Source organism: Ranitomeya imitator, chromosome 6 (genome assembly GCF_032444005.1).
Source record: "Ranitomeya imitator isolate aRanImi1 chromosome 6, aRanImi1.pri, whole genome shotgun sequence".
NCBI lineage: Eukaryota > Metazoa > Chordata > Amphibia > Anura > Dendrobatidae > Ranitomeya > Ranitomeya imitator.
In genome coordinates this window covers 183,534,290-183,560,972 of record NC_091287.1, presented here as the reverse complement: position 1 = coordinate 183,560,972, position 26,683 = coordinate 183,534,290, and the positions used below count along the sequence as shown (strand labels likewise).

General features: G+C 38.2%; 1 protein-coding gene across 1 annotated transcript; it reads right to left on the bottom strand.

Moving 5' to 3' along the window:
• Positions 1–844: 844 nt before the first annotated feature.
• Positions 845–14,175, bottom strand: IGFBP1 (insulin like growth factor binding protein 1). The gene is made up of 4 exons (XM_069730374.1): positions 13,703–14,175; positions 12,799–12,992; positions 4,889–5,017; positions 845–4,607 (listed from the first exon to the last, which is right to left on the bottom strand). Exons 1-4 carry the CDS (start codon positions 14,061–14,063, stop codon positions 4,476–4,478), a joined length of 816 nt encoding a protein of 271 aa, XP_069586475.1. The 5' UTR covers positions 14,064–14,175; the 3' UTR covers positions 845–4,475.
• Positions 14,176–26,683: the final 12,508 nt, after the last annotated feature.

The window sequence follows — 26,683 nt, the reverse complement described above, 5'->3', positions numbered from 1 at the left end:
AATTCCTGTCAATTTTGCATTGAAAAGTCAAACGGCGCTCCTTCCCTTCCGAGCTCTGCCATGCGCCCAAACAGTGGTTTACCCCCACATGTGGGGTATCGGCGTACTCAGAACAAATGGCACAAGAACTTTTGCCATCCAATTTCTTCTCTTACCCTTGGGAAAATAAAACAAATTGGAGCTGAAGTAAATGTTTTGTGAAAAAAAAGTTAAATGTTAATTTTTTAAAAAACATTCCAAAAATTCCTGTGAAACACCTTAAGGGTTAACAAACTTCTTGAATGTGGTTTTGAGCACCTTGAGGAGAGCTGTTTTTAGAATGGTGTCAGACTTGGGTATTTTCCATAATATAGACCCCTCAAAATGACTTCAAATGTGATGTGGTCCCTAAAAAATATTGGTGTTGTAAAAATTAGAAATTGCTGGTCAACTTTTAACCCTTGTAACTCCCTAACCCAAAAAATTTTTGGTTCCAAATTTGTGCTGATGTAAAGTAGACATGTGGGAAATGTTACTTATTAATTATTTTACATGACATATCTCTGTGATTTAAGGGCATAAAAATTCAAAGTTGGAAAATTGCGAAATTTTCAAAATTTTCGCCAAATTTCCGTTTTTTTCACATATAAACACAAGTTGCATCAAAGAAATTTTACCACTGTCATGAAGTACGATATGTCATGAGAAAACAGTGTTGGAATCGCCAAGATCCGTTGAAGCGTTCCAGAGTTTTAACCTCATACATGGACAGTGGTCAGAATTGTAAAAATTGGCCCGGTCATTAACGTGCAAACCACCCTTGGGGCTTAAGGGGTTAAACAAAACAAGAAAAAAATATTTATTTACAAATTTATATTTATTCAGTTTTAGCAATTTACATTTTTAAAAAAAAAAAAACAAATAATATTTGATTTTTCAACATTTAACAAAATAATACACAATAATCAATACAGGTAAAAATAATTCATCACAAGAAGAAAAAAATAGATTATTAGCAGCAAAATGTCAAATAGATAATATATAAAAATAATGGATAAATATATAAAAGTAGTAAAAGTAGCAGCAACGTTATAATCTGACTTTAAAGCCAGATAACTAATAAGTTTACAACTTTGGTCATGTTTTTTTAATTTGTTTGAAAAATATTTTTTTATTTAAAGATTATGGAGAACTTCAACAATGTTGGTATCATGTATATGCCCTGGTCCTCCTGAATGTTTATGGTTAAAAGTACTTCTCTATAGAAAACGTCTTTTAGCATAAAATGTGCTGTGTAGCCAGAAAATGAAGAATATTTCTTAAATAGGGCTTGTTACCAAACATGACATGTCTGTTTCCGAAAATAATTGCGTTCCCCATGAAATAACAGTATTGGAACACTTCTCATAACTCGGCATTGTGCTGTTCCTCTGTTATTCCTCCTGAATATTTCAATATAAGTTGGCAACTGAGTTTGACCATTCCTCTTGTCCAAGAGGTGTTTTTTCTGCATAGTATGCAATTGACCGCGCTGGCATTAACAGTACTGATCGACAGGACTGACAGGAATACATCCAAATTGGAAACACCACGTTATCAGTTTAGTCATAACATTCAGGAGTGATTACAGAGGGATAGAAAAATGCAGAGATATCACAGAACGTGCTGCAGAATTTATAATTCATGGGAAGTATTGACTGCAGCAGACATCATAGGAGAAGTGACAGGTTCTCTTTAAATGAAATGTTCTAGGATAAAATGTATAAGCTAATAATGTTATACTGAGAAATCCTAAATAAACCTTCATCTTGCCCCCATTTCATGAAGTACCTTTAAGTTAATGAATTAATGAAAACATTTTATTGATTTCAAAAGTTTTTATATCTGTGCAAGGTACATAGAATAAGAAAGTCCTCCTATTAGTGTGACCCAGTATTTTTCTGATAGTATGTATGGCAGAATTGTGCCAGCCCTTTGTCGCAATTTGCGGCTCTGTAAACATGGTGTGGTGAAGAGGTATTGTAGAATAACACAGATAATAAGAATGATATACACAATTTCCTGCCGATGCATTAAAGGTCAGAGGATAATGAAACTTTTTGAGCATTTTAAGCTCATTATTGCCACAGTCATCATATGGCGTCATGTACCCACAGGGACATATGCAACCTGTACGTGCAGATCGAGTGCACCTCTGTGCGCTTCTGATCTACGAAGACAAAAACCTTAGGAGATAAAGTAGCGTCTCCTATAAGTTTGCAGATGCTGTATTATGACTCCTTACAACTTGGAGGTGGTATGTTAGAGATCAGCAGGGACTCATGCACACAGTGAGGTCATTGTATGAGATTATAAGGGTAGGTGCGCACAGTCAGTAAACGCTGCGGGTTGGATGCTGTGTACCTGTGCAGCGTCCAACCTACAGCGTCCAGATGTTACAGCATAGTGGATGGGCTTTCAAGAAATCCCATGTCCACTATGTGTCCACAGACACCCACGGCTCACCGACATGAGACAGCAGCATGTCAGTTTATCTCCAGACCGCAGCATGTCAGTTTATCTCCAGACCACAGCATGTCAGTTTATCTCCAGACCGCAGCATGTCAGTTTATCTCCAGACCACAGCATGTCAGTTTATCTTGCAGAGACTCTAGTGTCCACAAGATAAATGTCACCAGTACAATGTATTGAATGCGATGAATACGCACAGTTCAGTGAAAACACGCGGATTCACCTGCGTTCAATAGACGGCAGCGCATTGGACACAGCGAACATGCTCTGCATCCAAAGCCATTGCACTTCCACATTGTGGGCACTCGGCCTAAGAAAGAACAATCCATGTCCTAGCCCATTACACAATATAGAATGTACATAGATTTGAATGCTTTGTGTCTGGGAGTGTATATCTTCAGTTAAGGGAGTTCAAAGAGTATAATATGTACGGTAGTTATCTAACAGAAAATAGATACATTGATAGAATCGTGCAGCTACATTAGTTATTATTGAATCAGCTGTAAAAGTAGCTTACGTCCATATTCATTTCAGCATTGCTTATGTCAATACTTGTCATATTTTCTGATTGAAATAAACGTGCCCATTTTCAGCCTATAAATTTGAATATGTATAGCCAGCTGTCATTAACCAGTTCTTCTGAGCTGATGGAGAATGATAAGAATGGCCTGATCCTTGTCCTGGATTCAATGACCATGGTCTTCACATCTGTGACCAGCATCTTGGAGTTCTTTCACACTTACTAGGCTCCACAATGTCATGAAATCACATGTCATAATGTCACAGGGACTGGAAAGTGCAAAACACTCCCAGAATGCTGAGCCGAGGATGTAAAGCTCAGAACTGAAGACACATGTTGGCTTAGCTGCATGGAGAATTGGACTGGATGCTGAACAGCAGCGTTATGGATCTTCTTTGCTCAACTGTTACTGACACCTGACTATAGAATGAACTAAATTTCAAATCACTATGTTTCTTCTATTCTGTAGTTATAGTGTTAAAGGGAATTGGTCAGCAAGTTTTTGCTACCTCATCTGAGAGCAGCATGGCAAAGAGACCCTCAAACCAATGATGTATCACTTAATTTACTAAGTGCAGCCATTTTGACAAAATCAGAGATCTTAGTTTTAGCAATGCAGCAGAACTGGCAAACCTATTCCATTTACAAAAGGCTCTCTATGCACATAGTCTATAGACGGTAAGCTACTTATCACAGAAGGGGGCGGAGTTGGACTAGTATGCATGCGCTGCTGTAGACCAGACAATGATAATCACATGATTTTCAGAATAAGTAAACAACAGCACACAGCTGGACATGTGACACATCAGTGAAATCGGTGTTTTAACCCCTACCTCATGCAGTCCTCAGATTACATAGCAAAAACTTGCTGACATATTTCCTTTAAGAAAATAAAAATGTCCTTTGTCCATTGTTGACTCCATTGCACAAGAAAAAAAAAATGTCATCACAATTGTGAAAGCGTTTGCAACGTGTTAAGTTAATAACACTACTCACCCTGAGGGTATAACTTGAAGGCAATTTACGATTTTGAAGAAAACAGCATACTTAGTCTTTGGATATTATGTGGAGCTTAAATATTAATTCAATGAAATAAATACAATATTAAAACAATTATATAATTGCCTCCAATATTACACATGAGGGTAGTGACAAAAATACAAAATTAAGTGTGTGTGCATAAAAGAAAACAATGTATGCTTAATATTGTATTTAAGTCATCAAATATGAAACTGATTTCATAGCAAAACCACAATATATACAGTAGTAAAATATAATTTATGAGTTAAATAAGTGTTTTGATTTACATTTTCTTCTAAAAATAGAGTAAATAAAGAACTTATAAATAGTCATGAAAAATACATAAAAAGTGAGAAAAAAATGAAAATATTTTTCTGAATAAATAGTTGAGAAGCTGCACACAAACAATACAGAATACACATTTATCCGGATGGAATATTGGAATCTACTCTTGTGCATTCAAGTACTCTTGGCAGTTGAGATCACCTCTGTTTTCAGGAGAACCCGGGATTTTCTTGCCAGTTAATGGAAAGACGCACCAGCACTTTCCCCGTTCTCCATCAAGTGAAGTTTCACACTAAGAAAAAAAGAAAGTGTCACATGAATATTTTGAGAACACTTATGTTAGAATCTCAACTTTTTCACGTGATCAGGGGCATAAGTGGATGGGGAAATGGTGAGGCCCCACTAGCATAGTAGGGAGCCAACAAGCCCCTCTGCATTAGCCTGGGTATATAGGTAGGCGTCTATGGTAGCATTCTAAATATCGGCCCAGGTAAAAGAAAGTCAAGCCAGTAGCTTTCATTCTGGTTATGACATTTTTCTTACTTCTTATACTGACATGTAAGTAGACGGTACCTGTTTGCTGTGATAGAAGCCATTTCTGTTACAGTTGGGAATGTGAAATCTGTATAGATCTTCTCCAGTCCGTTGCTGAAACCTTGTCAATCTGTCCATTGCTCTGTAAAGGTCTTTCTGACATGGTCCCTAAAGAGATAAAACATGAACATTTCTTAAAAATAAGATAAAGGTCATTAAAATATCAATACTATTATTATGTATGTTTAACATGTTATTGAATGTCCATACTTTGGTACATGCGGTATATGTAATGTATTACTGAAGGTCCATGATATGATACATATATGTAATATATTACTGAATGTCCATGATATGATGCATATATGTAATGTATTACTGAATGTCCATACTATGATGCATATATGTAATATATTACTGAATGTCCATACTATGATACATATATGTAATATATTACTGAAGGTCCATACTATGATGCATATATGTAATATATTACTGAATGTCCATACTATGATACATATATGTAATATATTACTGAATGTCCATACTATGATACATATATGTAATATATTACTGAAGGTCCATGATATGATGCATATACAGTGGGGCAAAAAAGTATTTAGTCAGTCAGCAATAGTGCAAGTTCCACCACTTAAAAAGATGAGAGGCGTCTGTAATTTACATCATAGGTAGACCTCAACTATGGGAGACAAACTGAGAAAAAAAAATCCAGAAAATCACATTGTCTGTTTTTTTTAACATTTTATTTGCATATTATGGTGGAAAATAAGTATTTGGTCAGAAACAAACAGTCAAGATTTCAGGCTCTCACAGACCTGTAACTTCTTCTTTAAGAGTCTCCTCTTTCCTCCACTCATTACCTGTAGTAATGGCACCTGTTTAAACTTGTTATCAGTATAAAAAGAGACCTGTGCACACCCTCAAACAGTCTGACTCCAAACTCCACTATGGTGAAGACCAAAGAGCTGTCAAAGGACACCAGAAACAAAATTGTAGCCCTGCACCAGGCTGGGAAGACTGAATCTGCAATAGCCAACCAGTTTGGAGTGAAAAAATCAACAGTGGGAGCAATAATTAGAAAATGGAAGACATACAAGACCACTGATAATCTCCCTCGATCTGGGGCTCCATGCAAAATCCCACCCCGTGGGGTCAGAATGATCACAAGAACGGTGAGCAAAAATCCCAGAACCACGCGGGGGGACCTAGTGAATGAACTGCAGAGAGCTGGGACCAATGTAACAAGGCCTACCATAAGTAACACACTACGCCACCATGGACTCAGATCCTGCAGTGCCAGACGTGTCCCACTGCTTAAGCCAGTACATGTCCGGGCCCGTCTGAGGTTTGCTAGAGAGCATTTGGATGGTCCAGAGGAGTTTGGGGAGAATGTCCTATGGTCTGATGAAACCAAACTGGAACTGTTTGGTAGAAACACAACTTGTCGTGTTTGGAGGAAAAAGAATACTGAGTTGCATCCATCAAACACCATACCTATTATAAAGCATGGTGGTGGAAACATCATGCTTTGGGGCTGTTTCTCTGCAAAGGGGCCAGGACGACTGATCCGGGTACATTAAAGAATGAATGGGGTCATGTATCGTGAGATTTTGAGTGCAAACTTCCTTCCATCAGCAAGGGCATTGAAGATGAAACGTGGCTGGGTCTTTCAACATGACAATGATCCAAAGCACAGCGCCAGGGCAATGAAGGAGTGGCTTCGTAAGAAGCATTTCAAGATCCTGGAGTGGCCTAGCCAGTCTCCAGATCTCAACCCTATAGAAAACCTTTGGAGGGAGTTGAAAGTCCGTGTTGCCAAGCGAAAAGCCAAAAACATCACTGCTCTAGAGGAGATCTGCATGGAGGAATGGGCCAACATACCAACAACAGTGTGTGGCAACCTTGTGAAGACTTACAGAAAACGTTTGACCTCTGTCATTGCCAACAAAGGATATATTACAAAGTATTGAGATGAAATTTTGTTTCTGACCAAATACTTATTTTCCACCATAATATGCAAATAAAATGTTAAAAAAACAGACAATGTGATTTTCTGGATTTTTTTTTCTCAGTTTGTCTCCCATAGTTGAGGTCTACCTATGATGTAAATTACAGACGCCTCTCATCTTTTTAAGTGGTGGATCTTGCACTATTGCTGACTGACTAAATACTTTTTTGCCCCACTGTATGTAATATATTACTGAATGTCCATACTATTGATACATATATGTAATATATTACTGAATGTTCATGATATGATGCATATATGTAATATATTACTGAATGTCCATGATATGATGCATATATGTAATATATTACTGAATGTCCATGATATGATGCATATATGTAATATTTTACTGAATGTCCATGATATGATGCATATATGTAATATATTACTGAATGTCCATACTACGATACATATATGTAATGTATTACTGAATGTCCATACTATGATACATATATGTAATATATTACTGAATGTCCATACTATTGATACATATATGTAATATATTACTGAATGTCCATGATATGATACATATATGTAATATATTACTGAATGTCCATACTATGATACATATATGTAATATATTACTGAATGTCCATGATATGATGCATATATGTAATATATTACTGAATGTCCATACTATTGATACATATATGTAATATATTACTGAATGTCCATGATATGATGCATATATGTAATATACTACTGAATGTCCATACTATGATACATATATGTAATATATTACTGAATGTCCATGATATGATACATATATGTAATGTATTACTGAAGGTCCATGATATGATACATATATGTAATATATTACTGAATGTCCATGATATGATACATATATGTAATGTATTACTGAATGTCCATACTATGATACATATATGTAATATATTACTGAAGGTCCATGATATGATGCATATATGTAATATATTACTGAATGTCCATACTATGATACATATATGTAATATATTACTGAATGTCCATACTATGATACATATATGTAATATATTACTGAATGTCCATGATATGATGCATATATGTAATATATTACTGAATGTCCATACTATTGATACATATATGTAATATATTACTGAATGTCCATGATATGATGCATATATGTAATATATTACTGAATGTCCATACTACGATACATATATGTAATGTATTACTGAATGTCCATACTACGATACATATATGTAAAATATTACTGAATGTCCATACTATGATACATATATGTAATATATTACTGAATGTCCATGATATGATGCATATATGTAATATATTACTGAATGTCCATGATATGATGCATATATGTAATATATTACTGAATGTCCATGATATGATGCATATATGTAATATATTACTGAATGTCCATACTACGATACATATATGTAATGTATTACTGAATGTCCATACTATGATACATATATGTAATATATTACTGAATGTCCATACTATGATACATATATGTAATATATTACTGAATGTCCATACTATGATACATATATGTAATATATTACTGAATGTCCATACTATGATACATATATGTAATATATTACTGAATGTCCATACTATGATACAGATATGTAATATATTACTGAATGTCCATGATATGATACATATATGTAATATATTACTGAATGTCCATGATATGATGCATATATGTAATATATTACTGAATGTCCATGATATGATGCATATATGTAATATATTACTGAATGTCCATACTATGATACATATATGTAATATATTACTGAATGTCCATACTATGATACATATATGTAATATATTACTGAATGTCCATGATATGATGCATATATGTAATATATTACTGAATGTCCATACTATTGATACATATATGTAATATATTACTGAATGTCCATGATATGATGCATATATGTAATATATTACTGAATGTCCATACTACGATACATATATGTAATGTATTACTGAATGTCCATACTACGATACATATATGTAATATATTACTGAATGTCCATACTATGATACATATATGTAATATATTACTGAATGTCCATGATATGATGCATATATGTAATATATTACTGAATGTCCATGATATGATGCATATATGTAATATATTACTGAATGTCCATGATATGATGCATATATGTAATATATTACTGAATGTCCATACTACGATACATATATGTAATGTATTACTGAATGTCCATACTATGATACATATATGTAATATATTACTGAATGTCCATACTATGATACATATATGTAATATATTACTGAATGTCCATACTATGATACATATATGTAATATATTACTGAATGTCCATACTATGATACATATATGTAATATATTACTGAATGTCCATACTATGATACAGATATGTAATATATTACTGAATGTCCATGATATGATACATATATGTAATATATTACTGAATGTCCATGATATGATGCATATATGTAATATATTACTGAATATCCATACTACGATACATATATGTAATATATTACTGAATGTCCATACTATGATGCATATATGTAATATATTACTGAATGTCCATACTACGATATATATATGTAATATATTACTGAATGTCCATACTACGATACATATATGTAATGTATTACTGAATGTCCATACTATGATACATATATGTAATATATTACTGAATGTCCATACTATGATACATATATGTAATATGTTACTGAATGTCCATACTATGATACATATATGTAATATATTACTGAATGTCCATGATATGATACATATATGTAATATATTACTGAATGTCCATGATATGATGCATATATGTAATATATTACTGAATGTCCATACTATGATGCATATATGTAATATATTACTGAATGTCCATGATATGATGCATATATGTAATATATTACTGAATGTCCATGATATGATGCATATATGTAATATATTACTGAATGTCCATACTACGATACATATATGTAATGTATTACTGAATGTCCATACTATGATACATATATGTAATATATTACTGAATGTCCATACTATGATACATATATGTAATATATTACTGAATGTCCATACTATGATACATATATGTAATATATTACTGAATGTCCATACTATGATACATATATGTAATATATTACTGAATGTCCATGATATGATGCATATATGTAATATATTACTGAATGTCCATACTACGATACATATATGTAATGTATTACTGAATGTCCATACTACGATACATATATGTAATATATTACTGAATGTCCATACTATGATACATATATGTAATATATTACTGAATGTCCATGATATGATGCATATATGTAATATATTACTGAATGTCCATGATATGATGCATATATGTAATATATTACTGAATGTCCATGATATGATGCATATATGTAATATATTACTGAATGTCCATACTACGATACATATATGTAATGTATTACTGAATGTCCATACTATGATACATATATGTAATATATTACTGAATGTCCATACTATGATACATATATGTAATATATTACTGAATGTCCATACTATGATACATATATGTAATATATTACTGAATGTCCATACTATGATACATATATGTAATATATTACTGAATGTCCATACTATGATACAGATATGTAATATATTACTGAATGTCCATGATATGATACATATATGTAATATATTACTGAATGTCCATACTACGATACATATATGTAATGTATTACTGAATGTCCATACTACGATACATATATGTAATATATTACTGAATGTCCATACTATGATACATATATGTAATATATTACTGAATGTCCATGATATGATGCATATATGTAATATATTACTGAATGTCCATGATATGATGCATATATGTAATATATTACTGAATGTCCATGATATGATGCATATATGTAATATATTACTGAATGTCCATACTACGATACATATATGTAATGTATTACTGAATGTCCATACTATGATACATATATGTAATATATTACTGAATGTCCATACTATGATACATATATGTAATATATTACTGAATGTCCATACTATGATACAGATATGTAATATATTACTGAATGTCCATGATATGATACATATATGTAATATATTACTGAATGTCCATGATATGATGCATATATGTAATATATTACTGAATGTCCATGATATGATGCATATATGTAATATATTACTGAATGTCCATACTATGATACATATATGTAATATATTACTGAATGTCCATACTATGATACATATATGTAATATATTACTGAATGTCCATGATATGATGCATATATGTAATATATTACTGAATGTCCATACTATTGATACATATATGTAATATATTACTGAATGTCCATGATATGATGCATATATGTAATATATTACTGAATGTCCATACTACGATACATATATGTAATGTATTACTGAATGTCCATACTACGATACATATATGTAATATATTACTGAATGTCCATACTATGATACATATATGTAATATATTACTGAATGTCCATGATATGATGCATATATGTAATATATTACTGAATGTCCATGATATGATGCATATATGTAATATATTACTGAATGTCCATGATATGATGCATATATGTAATATATTACTGAATGTCCATACTACGATACATATATGTAATGTATTACTGAATGTCCATACTATGATACATATATGTAATATATTACTGAATGTCCATACTATGATACATATATGTAATATATTACTGAATGTCCATACTATGATACATATATGTAATATATTACTGAATGTCCATACTATGATACATATATGTAATATATTACTGAATGTCCATACTATGATACAGATATGTAATATATTACTGAATGTCCATGATATGATACATATATGTAATATATTACTGAATGTCCATGATATGATGCATATATGTAATATATTACTGAATATCCATACTACGATACATATATGTAATATATTACTGAATGTCCATACTATGATGCATATATGTAATATATTACTGAATGTCCATACTACGATATATATATGTAATATATTACTGAATGTCCATACTACGATACATATATGTAATGTATTACTGAATGTCCATACTATGATACATATATGTAATATATTACTGAATGTCCATACTATGATACATATATGTAATATGTTACTGAATGTCCATACTATGATACATATATGTAATATATTACTGAATGTCCATGATATGATACATATATGTAATATATTACTGAATGTCCATGATATGATGCATATATGTAATATATTACTGAATGTCCATACTATGATGCATATATGTAATATATTACTGAATGTCCATACTACGATACAAATATGTAATATATTACTGAATGTCCATACTATTGATACATATATGTAATATATTACTGAATGTCCATACTATTGATACATATATGTAATATATTACTGAATGTCCATACTACGATACATATATGTAATATATTACTGAATGTCCATACTATTGATACATATATGTAATATATTACTTAATGTCCATGATATGATACATATATGTAATATATTACTGAATGTCCATACTACGATACATATATGTAATATATTACTGAATGTCCATACTATTGATACATATGTTTAGTATGTTCTTGATTGTTTATACTATTGATATAATAATAATATGCATTTTATTGATACAAATGTGATTATAATTTAGAGTGTCATAAGGTGTTCTTATAATATAATATTCTATATAACATAGGTCTCCAAAATACCAGTAGTGCAACTACAAGCCCCAACATGCCCTAAATCCACAGACTGACAATGCATACTGGGACTGGTAGTGCCTTCACAGATGAAGAGGTACCTGCTGTATACCATTAATAGTTTTATCACTTTTTTCCTACATAATATTTTGCAGTTTCCTTTAGTGTATTATTACTCACCTGATATTGTTCCTTCAGTTTCTTTCTGTCAAGCAGCTTTTTAGCCTTAATGCGCTCATACACAGTGATTGCATTCCAGGCATCAAACTTGTCAAAGCCATCAGGAAATAACCGTAAGAATGGTGGAAGCTGGTCTTGTGAAACATCAAAGTTTTCAGGGGCAGTGTTCTCCTGTTCTGAGTAGTCCTTTATTTCTGGAAGAGTAAGCGGACATAGTATAAATGTATAAACCTCCCACTGCTAATGTTCTGAGAATGTGCTATGACTGTTTCCAGTTCTGTTTTAGCTTGTCTCACAGCAGTAGACTAGACAGAAACTAGACCAAATGATTGTGTTTCATTCAATATATTTCTTCCTAATGTATATTAAAAACTGACTTTCCAGGACACTTTGATCCTTCACCTTACTGATGCAAGAAAGGTATGTACACAGTGCTCAGGTGATGGTAGCGATAGGGTACAGCTTCTAGGTAAGACCTATGTGGACATGTTGCATGGAACTGAAGAATTATTTTGATGGACACATATCATATAAGCTGACAGCACATTGTGGAGAATTGATTCTACAGACACATTTCTATGGTGAGGCTGAAATTCTAATAAGGTTATTTTAATAAAGGTGAATTATCTTAAAAGATACAGTAACTGCGAACTTGAACTGACTGATGAGATTACAAAAAGAATAATATGGCAATTATTAAACGATAAAAGTAGAGCACTGAGTATTTTTCTAAGAGCCATGCGGTGGATTCTCCATTGCACAGTGTGGGCTTCTATGTGACACAGTGATCTACAACTAACAACAATCTCAGTACAAGCAGATGTCTCACCAAAGCAAAACTCAACAGTGTCAAATATTCTGCTGAAAGATAATACCATGTAGGCACCTGGAGGAGCAGACTCACCTGTGGTATCACTTGTCCTCAGCTTGTCCAGGTCGTCTGCGTCCATGCAGATTCCTTGCCCTCTTGTTAATGCAAATAGGGGTCTGGGCTCTCCTGGTTTGACATGACAGGTTAGTGCTTTTCCACACCTGGCAGTGTACACCCCACAGGCTTCTCCTCGCTTCAGTGCACAAGTCAAGCAGCACCCACAGCCTGGCTCTCTGGCCAGCTCAGGGCAGTCAGCAGGGACCTGTGGGCAGAGGGCTAGCTTCTCCTCAGTGCACTGGGCACAGTGCAGTGGTTCTGTGGCTGCTGTAACTGTTGCTAGAAGGAGGAGACAGGCTGGTAGCAGCCATGGGTAAAAGCTGATTTCTTTAGCCATAATGAATGATGTTTGCTGAAGTAATGTGTGTAATATGCTGTGTCTATGTGTGATGAGAGACAACTCAGTGGTTAGGAGACTATGTCTCTGTCTGACTAGAAGGCTGCTTAAATAGCTGCGTGTCAGCTCTCCTCTTCATATATAGGATGCATTGCGGGGGCATTAATGTGTTACCTCAGATTAATCATTAGCCCTGAGGAATTATTTGGAAAACACAGTGTGATTGTTACTGCAATGTCTTTGCGTTGGGTGGTCACAACGCCCCCTGTAACCTTCTCTTTATATTCTATTGCCTAACAGTGACGCCTAACTGCCCAAATCTGCACACAGCAAGTTTAGTTGTCAAAACAAAGGCTGAGAAAAAATGTAACAAACTTTGATTTACAACTTCCTGCATAACAAGGAAATGACATTCCATCAACCTTAGCCCCTTATAGACAAAGTCACCTTTTTTCAGGCAATGAAAAGGCAGATTTGCTTGAGATAAGAAAGGGCACCGATTTCGAGAGAAAGATTTTTTTTCCAGAGAGGGTGTATTTGAATAGGCACAAATAGATCATAAACTTGTGACGTCCATTAGCTACACTAACTTGTTTTGGCCAACAACAAATTCTTTCCTAATCTTTCTGCGTAACCAAAGTGTTAATGTGTAATAGTCATCATGTAGCTGTGCATGTCTCATAGAGAAAGATGAGTTTATTCAGCCATTCACATTCATTACACGTAAAGTGAGATTTGTTATATAAGAAGACAGTAGCTGATTCCTCATTGGAATGATTCATGGTTGTCTTGTCAGAGCTATATTGTATAAGTCATTTATGCTTCGGTAACGTTAGTATTTAACACTGTATATTGTATGGTCACATCATCATTGGTATGTCATTGATTGTAACTTATAAGTTACAAAGAAGAAAATGGGCCACTCACAGTAAATGGTTAAAGGAATCCAAACTAATTCACGAAAAAACGGTACCGTACAATACATCAGGAAAAAAGTAGTTTATCAGACATACCATAATAATAATAATTTTATTTCTATAGCACAACATATCATAAACAATGGTATAAAACAAATAAAAAGAAGGAACAAGTCAGACAGAAAACACATGCAACGAAATGTTAGCCTATTACCTCGTATATTGGTTATAATTACACATTGGCTAAATTCATAAAGCGTAAAGTATAGAACCAACAAAGTACTAAACAACAAGCCTCCAAGCGCATAATATGCCAATAAATATGAAGTTCCAACACAGACTTTGTGACTCCCGACATACATTTCGCTTGTGCTTTTTCCAAGGGGTCAGTCTCCTTAAGGTACCGTCACATTTAGCGACGCTACAGCGATCTAGACAATGATGCCGATTGCTGCAGCGCCGCTGTATGGTCGCTGGAGAGCTGTCACACAGACAGCTCTCCAGCGACCAACTATGCGAAGTCCCCTGGTATCCAGGGTAAACATCGGGTTACTAAGCGCAGGGCCGCGCTTAGTAACCTGATGTCTACCCTGGTTACCAGTGCTAATGTAAAAAAAAAAACACTACATACTTACATTCCGGTGTCTGTCCCCCGGCGCTGTGCTTTCCTGCACTGACTGTGAGCGCCGGCTGGCCGTAAAGCACAGCGGTGACGTAACTGCTGTAATCTGCTTTACGGCTGGCCGGCACTGACAGTGCAGGGAAGCAGAACGCCGAGGGACGCGACAGACACCGGAATGTAAGTATGTAGTGTTTTTTTTTTTTTACATTTACACTGGTAACCAGGGTAAACATCGGGTTACTAAGTGCGGCCCTGCGCTTAGTAACCCGATGTTTACCCTGGTTACCAGTGAAGACATCGCTGGATTGGCGTCACACACGCCGATTCAGTGATGTCTGCGGGAGGTCCAGCGACTAAATAAAGTTCTGGACTTTCTGCTCCGACCAACGATGTCACAGCAGGATCCAGATCGCTGCTGCGTGTCAAACACAACGATATCGCTATCCAGGACGCTGCAACGTCACGGATCGCTAGCGATATCGTTGTGAAGCTGGTCAGTGTGAAGGTACCTTTAGAAGAAGCACAGGCGAAATGTTTGTCTGGATGCAGAGAACCTGCTGAAGTGCAAGTGACAATTCCCTTGAAAAAGACAGAAGTAAAACATACATAGAAGTGCAGAGTTCCTGTTGGGTTGGCATTTCATATTTGTTGGTGAAAGCTCTGTGTTCCATACAATCCAACCTCACTGCCCACTGTTTTCTGCATGTGAGTGTTTCACCTCTGTGTGTTTGTTATCATATAATTTTTATGATAGTAAATCTAATACAATTATTATTTTGTCTTGTTATAAGTTAATCTCAGTAAGGGGCAAATCCCATTTGTACTGTGTGTAACTTGTGGACTGATAGTATTCGGAACAGAATGTTATAGTAATAACAGCACAGGTAGAGCAGCGGAATTTGAGTCATTATTGCAGTGCCAGTCACCTTTGAGAGTCTGTTTTGCTTCCACGTTGCATACTATACTTTTCAAGCAACATTTCCTATTACGTTAATCATTATACAGTGGTAGTGCTCTTTTATTACTACAATAAGTCAGAATTTCTTGCACAAACATCCCAAAACTAAGTCCAAGAACATAATTTGTAATATGTATGTTATTTACCATACCTAGTCAGCTATTTGTGATCCAATTCAGTGGAAAAATCATTTGTGAGTGTTAGTGATGAGCGAACGTGCTTGCCACTACTTGGTACTCGCCCAAGTATCACTGTGCTCGGTGTACTCGGAGAGCGCCGAGCATACCCGGGATTATTCAGCGGGAGCTCGGGTCTCCTCCTTTTAATTTTGGCGCTTTTTAGCGTGCCAATGAACATGCAGGGATTGTCTGCCATGCACTGTAATCGCAGTCATCTTTTTGTGGTATTACAGTGATTGGCTGGCCGCCCAGCATCATCAGGTCTATAAGAGACCTGGCACCGCCCTGCTCGGTGCATTTTGCTCCGGACTCAGCTAGTGTCGGGAGAGCTGCTGCTGAGATAGGGTCAGATTCGTTCTTTTGTTAGTTAGTGTGGGTCTAGTAGTGGTCTACTAAGGCTAATTCGGGGGTACATAGATTGCAGTACTAGGTAGGCAGGGGAGTCTATGTGCGCATATCCATAACAGTGCAAGGTATGCAGGCACTGTATGTGAGTATATAGATCTCACTGCATACATCAAAAGGCTCCATAACTGTCTGCTGCTGCATATTTTATGTATACGCAGCTGCAGGTATTTGTGGCTATAATTTTTTGGGGGGCAGCTTATACCTGCTAATTTTATTGCAAAGCAATCCATATCCCCCTTTTATCTACATTTATTGCTTGGCCACACTGCAGATTACAGCCAGGTCATTTCAATACAAGAGAGTAAAAATCTAACAATTTAAAACGTTTTTTTTTTTTTGTCCCAGGCATCAGATGTGAGTGCACAGAAAACTCTGGCCTTTTTTAGTACTATAGTATTTTTTGGAGTGTCTTATAACATTTTTGGAATCAAATATCGTAGGCACTACTAAATATGTGGTGCTCAAGTAGGTGCCCAAGCCGTACAGGGTTATCGATAAACTTGGCACACACATAACGTAAATGCAGTAAAGATTTAATGAGGTAAAGTACATTCAGTACACGTTTCGGTCTGTTTAGACCTTCATGAATGTGCCTCACTTAGATACTTATGAGTATTAGGGTCATATTATAAGGATTGAGATTCCCAACAGTAAAAGAGAAAAAGGTCTCCAGATATTCCGTGTATGACACAACATCATAGGAGTTTGTGGGTGACGGACGCAGTATCCACAGCTAGTCCAGTGTTTACAACATTTTTGGACACCATTTTTCTGACCCAAAAAATCTTTAGTTGGCCCAAAAATATTTAGCTACAGTTCTTATATTTATCACTGTGATTTGTTCCCCACACGCATCGCATATAATTGCGCTAAATATTTAACAATTTTAGTACTCCAATTTTTTTTTAGTGTCATAGCCTACTTATTGACACAATTTTGGTGGGCCAAAAAAATCAAGGCCACATTTTGATTAGTCTGTTATCTCCGTCAGATGCCTGGTCTATCAGTGATCTCCAAATACTTGCTTTTCAGGCATACATTCAACTTTTTGTCTGTCTGCACAGTATTTTGTGGATAAAAAATTTTTTAAACCTCCAGGCCACATATTGAAACAGTCTGTTCTCTCATTCCAATGCCCGGTCTATCTGTGGTCTACAAATACTTGCTTTGCAGGCATACATTCCACTTTTCTGTCTGTCTGCTACCCTTGCCTATACAATATTTTGTGGTTAAAAAGCTTCAGGCCACATATTAAAACAGTCTGTTATCTCAGTTAGACGCCCGGTCTATCTTTGGTCTGCAAATACTTGCTTTTCAGACATACATTTCACTTTTTTGTCTGTCTACTACCCTTGGTCTATACAGTATTTTGTGGTTAAAAAAATTTAAAAACCTCCGGGCCACATATTGAAACAGTCTGTTATCTCTGTCCGACGCCTAGTCTATCTGTGGTCTCCAAATACTTACTTTTCAGGCATACATTCCACTTTTTTGTCTGTCTTCTACCCTTAGATTATACAGTATTTTGTGGTTAAAATTAAAAAAAAACCCAGACCACATATTTAAACAGTCTGTTATCTCCATCTGATGCCTGGTCTATCTGAGGTGTACACATACTTGCTTTTCAGGCATACATTTCACTGTATTTGCTGTCTGTTACTTTAGTTTGGTCCACTATTTTGGCTTAAAAAATTAAAAACATAGGCCAATTATTGAACAGTGTGGTATCTCTAAAAATACTTCCGTTTCAAGTTTTTATGGCTGCTTCATGACTGTCTTAAATCCTCCAACTGCTACCACCATCAACATCTTCTGCGTAGAGGCAGTCACTGTGCACATAGAAAGTCTGAGGAACAGTGGGTGAGCAGAGGGCAGTGTTGTGCTGTGTCTCTGGATTACGAAGGCAAAATCTTCTAGATAAAATCATGACTGGAAGAGCTAGAGCAAAAGCACGTGGAACAGCATGTGGCCTCGCAGCTACTGAAGCCTGGTGTTTCTGTGCCGGATTCTGACAATCTATCACCTACTTGTAAAGATGACAATTACTTTCACATTTGAGTTAAAACACACTTCACCAACTTGCTTTCACTTCTACAACATTATATTCTGAAGCCTTCAAGAAAAAGATGAATATATTGTGAAGCAAATATGTATGAATAATTATCACCCAAATGATGTAACATAAGTTAGAACATACACAACCTATCTGTGGGGAAATTGTTTACCACCGAAATTTTGAAGTATGAGAATAGTGTCATCTTGTGGATAGATATGAGCCACAAAGTCCTTCAAGGTGAAACTGTTCTGGATGTAATGTACAATTTTATCTTGAAAATTAGAAGAGCATGCCTTCTAAGATGCTTGCATTAAAGAACTGATTGGCCAGATATGTACAGACTCAGGATGAACGGGCTGCAGGAACCTGTGCTACGCCAGGTCCAGAACTGTCAAGGCTGTTTCCCCTGTTTCCCGAGGGAAAGAATAGGGGAATGGACAGGCCCCATTACCAAGGAACAGGGCGTGTTTAGACAGGGAACCTGGCCGTAAGCTGATGGAAAAAAACGCAAAGCAGGAGTGCGTCCTCAGCTGTCAGCGTGTGAGCAGCAAGGGGGGCAGTGCACTATGCATCGGCACTGTGACCAACTGCAGCAGACAGACCCAGTGACCTAGAGGCAGGAGGGCCATCTTAAGAGAAAGCAGGCATGACAGCAGAGAGTTTGGTGTGGACAAGCAGCGCATAGGAGGCTGAGCAACGTGTTCCATCCTTAGAGCAATGGCGCCGCAAAGGACTGTTCCCATTGGCTCCCGACACTAAAAATGGTACTGCCAGAGAGTGAAGCACTGTGTGCCCAGTGACCATGAGAGAGCAAGGCGTCGTGCTCTCCATGACCGTGAGTACAGCGCATGTGCGCAGTAGAGAGGGCCAGTTCATGCTATGTGTTCAGCTTTGCTAACCATTACTTAAAAAGCACAGAGGAATGACAGAGGACATTGGTACGGTCAGCAAGGTACTCCCTCAACCTTTTGCTCAAACTTTGCACTCCTTGTGAGAGTCCCCTGCGCCTCAGGGCCAGGGCAATGGGAGAGTCTGAGAAAACTCTCACTGAACTTTGCCAGTGTTCCACTGCCTCTGCTGGATTGGAGTTGTGTCTTTCTCTCACCTGTACTGCTTGGTTGGCCAACCAATTGTGACCTCTGCTGTCAGCGTTCTCAGATGGGAATTTTTTAAATAATTCCACATGAAGGGCCCTCTGGTCCGCCAACATTTTAGTACACCTTTATGCCTCTTGAAAAAGAGATATAAAGTTCTCTGTTGTGAATTCTGTGGCAGAGCTCCCTCCTGTGGTCACAAGTGGTACTTCGGCTGATTCTCTCTGTGAGCTTCTGTTAGTGGAGGAGAGTGGTACTGCGGCTTCTGAGTTCCTTTTGGGAGTCTCATGTGAAGCAGGTCAGAACGGTGTTTCAGGTCCTGCGTGCTAATTCTTTGTTTGTGAAGGGATCAAAGTGTCTCTTTGGTGTTCAGAAGGTTTCATTTTTGGGGTTTATCTTTTCCCCTTCTACTATTGAGATGGATCCTGTTAAGGTCCAAGCCATCCATGATTGGACTCAGCCGACATCTCTGAAAAGTCTGGAAAAGTTCCTGGGCTTTGCTAATTTTTATCGTCGCTTCATCTGCAATTTTTCTAGTATTGCTAAACCATTGACCGATTTGACCAAGAAGGGTGCTGATGTGGTCAATTGGTCTTCTGCTGCTGTGGAAGCTTTTCAAGAGTTAAAGCGTCGTTTTTCTTCTGCCCCTGTGTTGTGTCAACCAGATGTTTCGCTTCCATTCCAGGTCGAGGTTGATGCTTCTGAGATTGGAGCAGGGGCTGTTTTGTCACAGAGAAGTTCTGATTGCTCGGTGATGAAACCATGCGCCTTCTTTTCCAGGAAGTTTTCGCCTGCTGAGCGAAATTATGATGTGGGCAATCGAGAGTTGCTGGCCATGAAGTGGGCATTCGAGGAGTGGCGTCATTGGCTTGAAGGAGCTAAGCATCGCGTGGTGGTCTTGACTGATCATAAGAACTTGACTTATCTCGAGTCTGCCAAGCGGTTGAATCCTAGACAGGCTCGTTGGTCGCTGTTTTTTGCCCGTTTTGACTTTGTGATTTCGTACCTTCCGGGCTCTAAAAATGTGAAGGCGGATGCTCTGTCTAGGAGTTTTGTGCCCGACTCTCCGGGTTTATCTGAGCCGGCGGGTATCCTCAAAGAGGAAGTAATTGTGTCTGCCATCTCCCCTGATTTGCGGCGGGTGCTGCAAAAATTTCAGGCTAATAAACCTGATCGTTGCCCAGCGGAGAAACTGTTTGTCCCTGATAGGTGGACGAATAAAGTTATCTCTGAGGTTCATTGTTCGGTGTTGGCTGGTCATCCTGGAATCTTTGGTACCAGAGAGTTGGTGGCTAGATCCTTTTGGTGGCCATCTCTGTCGCGGGATGTGCGTTCTTTTGTGCAGTCCTGTGGGATTTGTGCTCGGGCTAAGCCCTGCTGTTCTCGTGCCAGTGGGTTGCTTTTGCCCTTGCCGGTCCCGAAGAGGCCTTGGACACATATCTCTATGGATTTTATTTCAGATCTTCCCGTCTCTCAAAAGATGTCAGTCATTTGGGTGGTCTGTGATCGCTTCTCTAAGATGGTCCATTTGGTACCCTTGTCTAAATTACCTTCCTCCTCTGATTTGGTGCCATTGTTCTTCCAGCATGTGGTTTATTTACATGGCATTCCAGAGAATATCGTTTCTGACAGAGGTTCCCAGTTTGTTTCGAGGTTTTGGCGAGCCTTTTGTGGTAGCATGGGCATTGACTTGTCTTTTTCCTCGGCTTTCCATCCTCAGACTAATGGCCAGACCGAACGAACCAATCAGACCTTGGAAACATATCTGAGATGCTTTGTTTCTGCTGATCAGGATGACTGGGTGTCCTTTTTGCCTTTGGCTGAGTTCGCCCTTAATAATCGGGCCAGCTCGGCTACCTTGGTTTCGCCGTTTTTCTGCAACTCTGGGTTCCATCCTCGTTTCTCTTCAGGGCAGGTTGAGTCTTCGGACTGTCCTGGTGTGGATACTGTGGTGGACAGGTTGCAGCAGATTTGGACTCATGTAGTGGACAATTTGACCTTGTCCCAGGAGAAGGCTCAACGTTTCGCTAATCGCAGACGCTGTGTGGGTCCCCGACTTCGTGTTGGGGATTTGGTTTGGTTATCTTCTCGTCATATTCCTATGAAGGTTTCCTCTCCTAAGTTTAAACCTCGTTTCATTGGTCCGTATAATATTTCTGAGGTTCTTAATCCTGTGTCTTTTCGTCTGACCCTTCCAGATTCTTTTTCCATACATAACGTATTCCATAGGTCATTGTTGCGGAGATACGTGGCACCTATGGTTCCATCTGTTGATCCTCCTGCCCCGGTTTTGGTGGAGGGGGAGTTGGAGTATATTGTGGAGAAGATTTTGGATTCTCGTCTTTCAAGACGGAAACTCCAGTATCTGGTTAAATGGAAGGGTTATGCTCAGGAAGATAATTCCTGGGTCTTTGCCTCTGATGTCCATGCTCCCGATCTTGTTCGTGCCTTTCATATGGCTCATCCTGGTCGTCGTGGGGGCTCTGGTGAGGGTTCGGTGACCCCTCCTCAAGGGGGGGGTACTGTTGTGAATTCTGTGGCAGAGCTCCCTCCTGTGTTCACAAGTGGTACTTCGGCTGATTCTCTTTGTGAGCTTCCGTTAGTGGAGGAGAGTGGTACTGCGGCTTCTGAGTTTCCTTCCTCAGGTGATGTGGTGAAGTCGTTAGGTGCTGCCCTATTTAACTCCACCTAGTGCTTTGATCCAGGCCTCCAGTCAATGTTCTAGTATTGGCCTGCTGCTCTGCATAGCTAAGTTCCGCTTTGCTATTTTGTTTGCTGTTTTTTTTGTCCAGCTTGTCTATTTGTTTTTTCTTGCTTGCTGGAAGCTCTGGGACGCAGAGGGTGTACCTCCGTGCCGTTAGTTCGGTACGGAGGGTCTTTTTGCCCCCTTTGCGTGGTTGTTTGTAGGGTTTTGTGTTGACCGCAAAGTTACCTTTCCTATCCTCGCTCTGTTTAGTAAGTCGGGCCTCACTTTGCTAAATCTATTTCATCTCTACGTTTGTCTTTTCATCTTAACTCACAGTCATTATATGTGGGGGCTGCCTTTTCCTTTGGGGTATTTCTCTGAGGCAAGGTAGGCTTATTTTCTATCTTCAGGCTAGCTAGTTTCTCAGGCTGTGCCGAGTTGCATAGGGAGCGTTAGGCGCAATCCACGGCTGCCTCTAGTGTGGTTGGAGAGGATTAGGGATTGCGGTCAGCAGAGTTCCCACGTCTCAGAGCTCGCTCTTTGTTTTTGGGTTATTGTCAGATCACTGTATGTGCTCTGACTTCTATGTCCATTGTGATACTGAATTACCTCATCATAACAGTTCTCCTTGTAGCGTGGGTCTAGAAGTGTCACTAATCAGTATTGCCTGTCACCCGAAATTATTAGAACGCGAAGGTGATGGGAAAGGCAACTTTACATACACTCAGCCATGTGTGCAAGACTGCTAACAGTTAATACTTACTTGTCCTCACCAATAGGATGACTGACGATGGTCTCTTCCTCCTCCTTGTCCTCATGCCTCCACGGCTTTTGACAAACCTCAGTAATATCATTGTAAATACATTATTGTAAATACATTATTGTAAATACACCCCTGTAGTGTTTATCTCCCCCACCTCATTGTAGATTGTAAGTTGTCAGAAGCAGGATCATTTTTGGGGTTTAATTATTGTTATCATTGTTACTTAGTGTAGATTTTAAGCTGTCATGAGCAGGGTAGTTTTATTTCTGTATTATTGTTATCATTGTTACTTAGGACTGTTGTGTATGAAACTGTTAAACTGTTAAACTGTAAATATGTTGGCGCTCTATAAATAACTATAAATATTAATATTAGAACACAGAGAAGCAGGATGGAGACATTAATTATGGCGTCATTGCCGCTCACCATCTTGGTGGATTCCTCAAAGTTTTGGAGGATGTACATATGTCTGACTTCCATGTCTACTCCTGAGATCTTATGTGGGAAGTCAGAACTGAATACCGACGACCTTGTTGATGCTGGTAGTCACCAAAAGCCTTCTTCTGCTCACAAATCCTTTCCAACATCTGCAGTGAAGAGTACCAATGCCTGGGGACATCACACGCCAGTCGGTGAGCCAGAAGCTGCAAGCGCTGCTGAAGCACAGCAAGGGGGATGAAGCTCTAGCTGACATTTTAAAATGGGTACATAGAGCCTCGTACTTTTCCTAGCAGATATGGCACCTCCATGTCATTTTTCAGAAAATGTTGAACAATGAGGTTAAGCACATGGGCCGCTTGGCCACATGTGTGAGCTTGCCTCGCCACAGAGCAGCTACCAGGTTCCAGCCACTGTATCACACGACCATGCCTGGCTGTAGGTTCAGTGGTGTCAGCCACAGATCTACCTGCTCTTTCAGAGCTGTCCACAACTCTTCATCATTGTGTGGTTCATCACCTAAGCATATTAGCTTCAGCACAGCCTGTTGACGCTTGGCTGAGGCAGTGCTGCAGTGCTTCCAGCTTGTGACTCATGTGCTACTTTCGGAGATGGAGGCTGAAGAGGACCTGATGGAAGAGGAGGTGCAGGAGCTGTAGACTGTGGGCGCATCCCAAGGTCGGACTGGGTCCCGTGTTGTGAATTCTGCTTTTGAGCTCCCTCTGGTGGTAGCAGATGGTAATGCAGTTGTTCCTGGGCTGCAGTCTTGGACAGGTGTATCTGCTAATTGCCCTTCTAACTGGGGTACTTAGGCTTGCAGGACTCATTAGTCCTTGCCAGTTGTCAATGTTTTTTGGGATATGATGGATCTCTTTCTGGCTTCTCCTGCTTGGTTGCCATTTCAGCAAAGATAAGTGTTTGTTTCTTTTTCTGTGGCACACAGGCTGTGTGCTTGTTTTTGATTGTATTCCTGCTCTGAATGTAGGATTCGCTGGAGTTGCAGATTTACGCTCCTACGTCTTTAGTTAGATGTAGGAAGTTTTTGTATATTCTGCTGTGGATATTTTTGAAGGGTTTTTTGATACTGACCGCACAGAACTCTGTCCTATCCTGTCCTATTTAGCTAGAGTGGCCTCTTGTGCTAAATCCTGTTTTTCTGCCTGTGTATTTTTTTTCCTCTCCGACTCACCGCCAATATTTGTGGGGGCTGTCTATCCTTTGGGGTTCTGCTCTGAGGCAAGATAGTATTCCTATTTCCATCTTTAGGGGTATTTAGTCCTCCGGCTGTGACGAGGTGTCTAGGATTGGTTAGGTACACTCCACAGCTACTTCTAGTTGCGGTGTTAAGATCAGGATTTGCGGTCAGTATAATGACCACCTACTCCAGTGAAAGTTTTCATGTTGCTCCAAGGTCACCAGATCATAACAGTACAACTGGCCCATAATGAGTTAAATGCCTCTCAGAAGAAGGGAAGAAAGGTGTTGAGCCATTTTTTTCAGTCTGCTTTCTGTTCTCTTCCCTCTTTATCTCTGGGTGACTGAGGAGCTTTGTGCTAGCATGAATGTTCAGGAAATAGCTTCTCGTGTAGACCAGCTTGCTACTAGGGTACAGGGTATTTCAGATGATATTGTTCAGACTCCTGCTTTAGAACCGAAGATTCCTACTCCTGATTTGTTTTCTGGTGACAGGTCCAAATTTTTGAGTTTTAAAAACAACTGTAAACTGTTTTTTGCTCTGAGACCTCGATCCTCCCGTGATTCCATTCAGCAGGTAAAAATTGTAATCTCCCTGCTGCGTGGTGACCCGCAGGATTGGGCGTTTTCCCTGGAATCTGGGAATCCGGCTTTGCTTATTATAGACTCCTTTTTTCAGGCTTTGGGATTATTATATGATGAACCTAATTCTGTGGATCAAGCTGAGAAGACCTTGTTGGCCCTGTCTCAGGGTCAAGAGGCGGCAGAATTGTATTGTCAGAAATTCAGAAAATGGTCTGTGTTGACTAAATGGAATGATGATGATTTGGCGGCAATTTTCAGAAGGGGTCTTTCTGAATCCGTTAAGGATGTCATGGTGGGGTTTCCCACGCCTTCTGGTCTGAGTGATTCTATGTCTCTGGCCATTCAGATTGACCGGCGCTTGCGAGAGCGCAGAACTGTGCGCGCTGTGGCATTGTCCTCAGAGCAGATTCCTGAGCCAATGCAGTGTGATAGGATTCTGTCTAGAACAGAACGACAAGGATTCAGACGTCAAAACGGGTTGTGTTATTATTGTGGCGATGCTTCTCATGTCATTTTAGTCTGTCCTAAGCGGACAAAGAGGATCGCTAGTTCATTTACAATCAGTACTGTACAACCTAAACTTCTGTTATCTGTGTCCTTGATCTGCTCATTGTCATCATTTTCTGTCATGGCGTTTGTGGATTCAGGCGCCGCCTTGAACTTAATGGACTTTGGGTTTGCCAGGCGCTGTGGTTTTTCCTTGCAGCCTTTGCAGAACCC